Consider the following 6,000-nt stretch of genomic DNA (forward strand, 5'->3'; position numbering starts at 1 on the left):
AAATTTCACGGCTATAATTTGTAACTGGAAGCAGCAAAGGCAAAATCTGACCTATAGATGGGACTCAAATAGTCAATGTCCTACATCCATTGGGCTTTGGGGATGACACAGATGGGGATAAAGGGTTGAGGAGTTAAATTGTTCATAATGGGGAAGAAACTGGGATACTAAGACTTAAAAAGTATATATATTTTTTAAAAAATAAAAATCTTTTAATGACTTTTCTTTATGAGGATCACCAGGAGGGGACTATTGCAATTAGCGGAGCTGGGAGGGAATCCCAGGATATGTACAGAGTAATGCCAACCCATTAACATGTATCGGCAGTTTTGCTGACTTTTTGGTTTCAACGTTATTTCAGAAAGAAGAGAAACCTGTGGAAGAGCTTCCTAGAAAAGTATGAATCTGTAAAAAAACATATTCCTTATAGAATCATTCTTAGTTGAGTGTGGAAGGCTGAACTGGCTTTCAGCTGTCATTCTCAATTGTACCAATCATGAATCCTTTTCTCCGAGCCATTTTTTGTGACCGTAACACTTGATCTGATCGACTAACATGCTCTAGAGCCTCCCCTTTGTCTTGTCTGCATGCCTGTATCTTGTGAATAGCTTTCTGGTTTTGTGCTACTTCTGTGGTGTGGTAGAAAATTCACTGCAGCGAGTTTCTGAATTTGTAGCTGTCTGTGTGTCTGTTGCAGAATGGGGGGGGAAACCACAGGGGGGGTTTGCTACAAATATTTTTTGGCTATGTTTGGTAAGCAATGGCATTTTTAGAAATCTCTGCAGGAAATCCAGGGTGTAGGGAACAGGGTTAGAATATTTTTTTAAATAGGTAGCTGTGAAGCATTGGAAAGCATCTCCTAGCAACAAACATCGAGATGTTTTAAGCTTGTTCATGGCTTCACACACTCTGTTCAGAAGCTCCTATTGTAAAGCAGATTCAGTTAACAGAAGAAAGTAGATCGAATTGAAGCCGAAATAACACTAATATCAAGAATTGCACCTGCCTAAATCACAACAAAATTTGACCCAGTGAAATAAATGCAGTAGCTCTCTGCTGGCTGGCAGAACAAGCAGTTCTCTTGCATGGATACGTGGCAGGAGTAGAAGATGCATGAAGCAAGGTGAGTTAGCTCAGGCGTCAGATCAGACAGCAACTATTCAGCTGGCTCCCGTAGCACAGGGGTAACAGGCAAAGCGTGCCTCAGGCGGTGGAGGTGTTGGCCTCCTGCAAACACCGCAGACTAGAATAAAATACTGTTTATCGGGTGGTCTGCGCAGAGGGAGACCACCATTCGGAGGCGATACCTGTGCGGTATCCGTTTTCCACTCTAGTTTCTAGATCCTGGAGGAGATGAGACTGTCACACTTGTTTCAATTCTTGTTATTTTAGGCCTTTAATTCGGAAACGGATAACTTCAAGCTGGCGTACGGAGGGCACCAATACCATGCAAGCTGTGCAAATTTCTGGATCAACTGCGTGGAGCCAAAACCTCCGGGTCTCATTTTGCCAGACCTGCTGTGAGAGCAGTTGCGCGGAAGAGGGAGTATCGGGTCTAATAACGCAGGACGCTTGGGGTAAATGGTGTGATCGCGTAAGTGGGAAGCTGTGAGGTGTGGTTGGCATTTGAAAGGTTTCGGTTGGATTTTTGGACCGTAATGGGTTAAAGCCACTGTCGCATACAAATTGCTCGTGAAGAATTTCACTTGAAATGGTCAGGGTTTCAGAAATAACTGGAAAAAAAATGTAGTGTGGCAAAAAATGCGGCATTTCAGTCTTTCTCGGGATGAAAGCGGGTTAGTCCCTGTAAGAAGCAGTCTGCTAACCAAGTGCACAAACCTCTGAGAAAGGCCAGTACCAGCTTCCAAGAAAAACTGAAATGCTAGACTGATTTGCATTGAAGTGACCACTTAAATACTTGAAGTACGTATTTGCAAACAATTCTTTTCTTTAATGTTTTTGGTATACAGACCATGATGTTTTTCTTTAAATATTTGCTGCTGTAATATTACAATGCATACAATGCACGAGTCACAGTAACTTTCAGGGCAAAATGAATTATTGACTTAGAAGGAATGAGACTGCGGAGAGCCATCGTATATTTATACTTCCACTGTTCTGTATCGTAAATTATACTGTATTCATATGCTTAACTGGTTAGTACTGGAGGATAGGGACTTGAAAAAAATTGTTGAAATTTTCCCTATAATTTCTGGATTCTTTAGTACAGGCAGCTGGATTTTAAAACTTGTGGTCTTTGCTACTCTGTTGTAAACATAGACATAGACAAACTCCTTCCTTGGACTTGTCCTGACCTACAGGTATGATTTGTTTTGTTTCACGTGGCCCTTTGGGAGTTGTGTGGCTGCATCACTGTTGAAAACTGGACTCCACCGATACAGCGTGTCTGCTCCTGTCTCTCTCTCTATATATATAAAAAACCTTTTTTGTACATTAATATGCTTTTCTTGATGGGATGCCTGCGTGTAACTTGTGCGGTCTAGTGCTACCTGTAGTAACGTGTTTCTCTGACTCAGAGCTGGCAGTACAAGGTGCCCTTAGCTCCTGCCACCGTGTGATTTACCACCGAAAGCCGGTGGGCTACAGCAGGCTGGGTTGGAAGCAGGGCGTTGCGCAGCCGTTTTGGCACTATGGGGAGGTACGTCTGGACAGGAGGAGGTTAGTATAATAGAGCATCACAAAATGCTACCTGTACATCTAAACTACCTGGTTCTCTCCTCAGATACAACATCCAGACAGTGCAATCGGCTTTAGTGCTAGTTACAGAATTTTAAACCTAGTGAGAATTTAGTGGCATTATTTTAAGAGCCTTACCACTATACAGTCTTAGTCTGCGGTGGATGAAGTGGGGTGTATACCCATCAGGTACAACCTGCTTCTTAATTCTTTGACTTCTCAAAGTTCCTCAAATCTCTAGAAAATCTCCCTTCTCTCCACAGATATCAACAGCTTTTCCAAGTTAATCTTGCCTCCATTATAAGTAGCTGGCACTGACCACTGGTTATTTGTTGAAATAGAAATTGCAATGAGGAAAAATGATGCTTCGTCTTGTTAAAAAAAAAAAAAAAAAAAAAAGCTTAGTTATACTAAGCTATTAATTATACCAAATGAAAGAATCTTGGCTAATAAGAGTGCTAGGTGTCTGCTCCCTTATTTACACAAATTAAAATAAATCTTCCTGCTGCCTGAAATTAGCTCATTCATAAAATAAGCAGCTTGTGCCTCCAGTTGCAAGCTCAAGCTAATCAAGTGGCAGATTTTCAATAGTGTGACAGTGACTGCCTGCTTTCTGTTGCCCAGTAATTACCAAAAAAAAGGGCAGTCACTCATTGCTTGCTCTCTATTTCATTTATTAGGTGTGAAATAGTTACAGCAGTCAGCACCATAGCTTTTGACCACATACATTGTTTTCCGTCGTAATTAGCGGCTGCTGTATACGTCACTGTATTCCCACTGATGTTCGGGGTCTACTCGGCGCAGAAAGCCAGCGCTCACTTTCGCATCCTGACTTACAGAAGCACTTTAGTGTTGTCTGACTTGAAGCAAATGCCTCGTCTTGCTGCTAGCGAGGGGACTTCTCGAGTGGGTTCGAGTATCTGGCTGACGCAAAGGCAGTTGCTTATATTGGGAAAAGGGAGTTTATTGTTAGCGTGGGTTTCCACCACCGTTCCTGAACACTTAGCTAGATGGGATTTTTTTTTTTTTCTAATTAAAAGAGAATGCCACAAATAAAGGAGGCCACAATATGAAACTTAAAGCAGCCAGTGCTTCAAATACAGTGCCGGCTATATTGTCACGAAAGGATTTTTCAGTGATGTTTTTCTTGTACTTGTTAACGTACTTGTTAAGCAAGTAAATTCTCTCTCTCGAAGTATCCAGCGTGTCTTTTGGCCCATAAAAATAAGGAATCGCCATTTACAATTAGAATTGCAGCCGTGCTTACTGAAGTCTGACGCTCCTGCTTGCGTGCTCCCTACAGCAGGGAAAGCACCAGGCGACACGGCTGCGGTGGTGGCAAGCAGAAAGCGTTCTTCTGAACTGAACACCTTTACGTCATGGGAATACACTGAATGTTTTGCATGTAGATACCCTTGATAAAGGCATTGCACAATGAGGATCATCTCACGTATCCCAGTCATTAAAATGACTCACTGTTGCATTCGGCATCTTCTTGGATATGACACTGCAGCCAAAGCCCAGTGCCCTTGCAATCTGTAGCCAAGGTTACAGTATTTTCTACAGTGTGTTGTACCAGGCCACGTTCCCCTGCTTCCTTTGCATGCAGGCTAACGGACACACTGCCTTTCGCTTTGGTTGTGTTGAATTTCAGCAATGTAACTCCTTTTTCTGCACGTGTCTTTCCCTAGAAAAATGTGAGAAGCATAGTTTTCTTTTTTTTTAATGTTTGTGTTCTCTGGAGCTGCCTTGGGATTACCTATGGAAAGTGATTTTTCTATATATTTGTGTATATTTGGAATTTTAAGAGATTATTTGCTTGGTTATTTAATGTATATATCACTTTGCCCAGTTGTATTCCTGATGCTTCTGTGCTGTCTTCGTGTGCTGCAGCTTTTCCTGGCTGGCAGGAGTGCTGGGAGCCAACAGACTGCTCCAGCCTGTTCCCCTGCCCATCCGCCGCACGGTTTGGGTTGAGTATCTCCCCAAGTTTGCTGAGCTTCTCAGAGGTCCTCTGCGGTGTGGGAATTGTTACGTTCTGCACTTGACCGTTCCGCTGACTCTTCCTCTCTGGAAGCAGCTTCTCTTCACCTGGGTTTGTTTTGAGCAGCTCCTTCCTTGAAATTCGTGCAGTATATATGAAGTGATAGTGAAGTTCAACCTAAGGTTGAGCAGAAGCTCATGAAAACCCAAGGAATGGTCCGATTTCCAGTTAGCTACATGTCAGATTAAATTCAAACCAAAACCTGCCTTTTCAATAAAAGCTGCTATTGTACAATTTGCTTTTTCTGAAAGATTTTTTTTTCCCCCTCTCTGGACCTGTATTTAATTCTTCTCAATATTAAAATAGGAATGTCATAATTTTATGAAGAAAAGTGGTCAGAAAACTTCTATTTATATTGTGATTCTTTATTCTGCCCTGTGGGCAAACATTACTTCTCTTCCAGAAGTGGTTTTGCGATTAGTCGTTGGAGCCGTTTCAGTTTGTGCTATGCTGGAGTCACTGCTGATATTTTAAATCCAATGAGAATAAGTGTTATTAATTGACTTTAGTACATAGTTTACTCCCTTAATTCTTGCAATGATTTATAAATCCTTTATTGAGATTCAAACCTCGTATTCAATAAAGAGCTCATTTCATATCTGACCAACCTGTGAAGTGGCTTGTTTCAGGATGCAGCTAGAAAAAAAATAATGTTGTTTTTGCAGCTTGCTGGTACCCAAAGGTGGTGGTTGTCCCCGGAAGGAGCTCCGCGGGCTCTGCCCCTCCACGCAATCACCCGGGCAGGGCGAAATCTTCCCGTAACTTGGGAGAAGCCCTGAAGGGTTGACAAAAAGGGCCTTAAACATGATGAAGCTGTATGAGTGAAACCATCTTTGTGGGTAGTATTTGAAAGATGTCTCACCGAATAACATATAAAACAGTCTTCAAGCAGTTAAGATATCGGCCGTTTGGAAAAGCCGATGGGGAGCAGGAAAAATGATCTTCCCCTCAAATCCAGCTGGTGTGCTTACAGCGATCCGGAGTTAAACTGTGGCGCTCTCCTTTGGTTTCTATAGATTTGAGGACGCGTGAAAAACTGGATTTTGAGGGGGAAAAACACTCGTGTAAAATCTCTTTTGTTGGAATGACCACAAGAGGAACTTTTGCAAAGAAATACCTATAAGTATTAATACCATGGCGCTTCTGCATAATATAATCTCTAATGGGTATTTCAGGTGAATTTTTTGTTTCCTAATGTGCTTTATTAGGCAATTACATTTTTATAGGTCTAACTTTCCCTTTTGTTTAAAAGTCAGTCC

The 6,000-nt window shown here is 41.9% G+C and overlaps 1 protein-coding gene across 6 annotated transcripts in view; it reads left to right on the forward strand.

Annotated features, from left to right (window-relative positions):
- Positions 1-5,344, forward strand: part of SYNRG (synergin gamma) — a 43,825-nt gene extending 38,481 nt beyond the window's left edge. For 4 of the 6 annotated variants that reach the window (XM_075771201.1, XM_075771203.1, XM_075771204.1 and 1 more), the window contains 2 exons: positions 362-397; positions 1,393-5,344. In XM_075771201.1, the coding sequence (XP_075627316.1) occupies positions 362-397; positions 1,393-1,524 (168 nt within the window). In that variant the 3' untranslated portion in view covers positions 1,525-5,344. The remainder of the gene's footprint in view (positions 1-361; positions 398-1,392) is intronic. The other 2 variants (XM_075771202.1, XM_075771205.1) reach the window with 1 other exon arrangement.
- The last annotated feature ends 656 nt before the right edge of the window (positions 5,345-6,000 follow it).

Source organism: Balearica regulorum, chromosome 19 (assembly GCF_011004875.1).
Source record: "Balearica regulorum gibbericeps isolate bBalReg1 chromosome 19, bBalReg1.pri, whole genome shotgun sequence".
Classification (NCBI taxonomy): Eukaryota; Metazoa; Chordata; class Aves; order Gruiformes; family Gruidae; genus Balearica; species Balearica regulorum.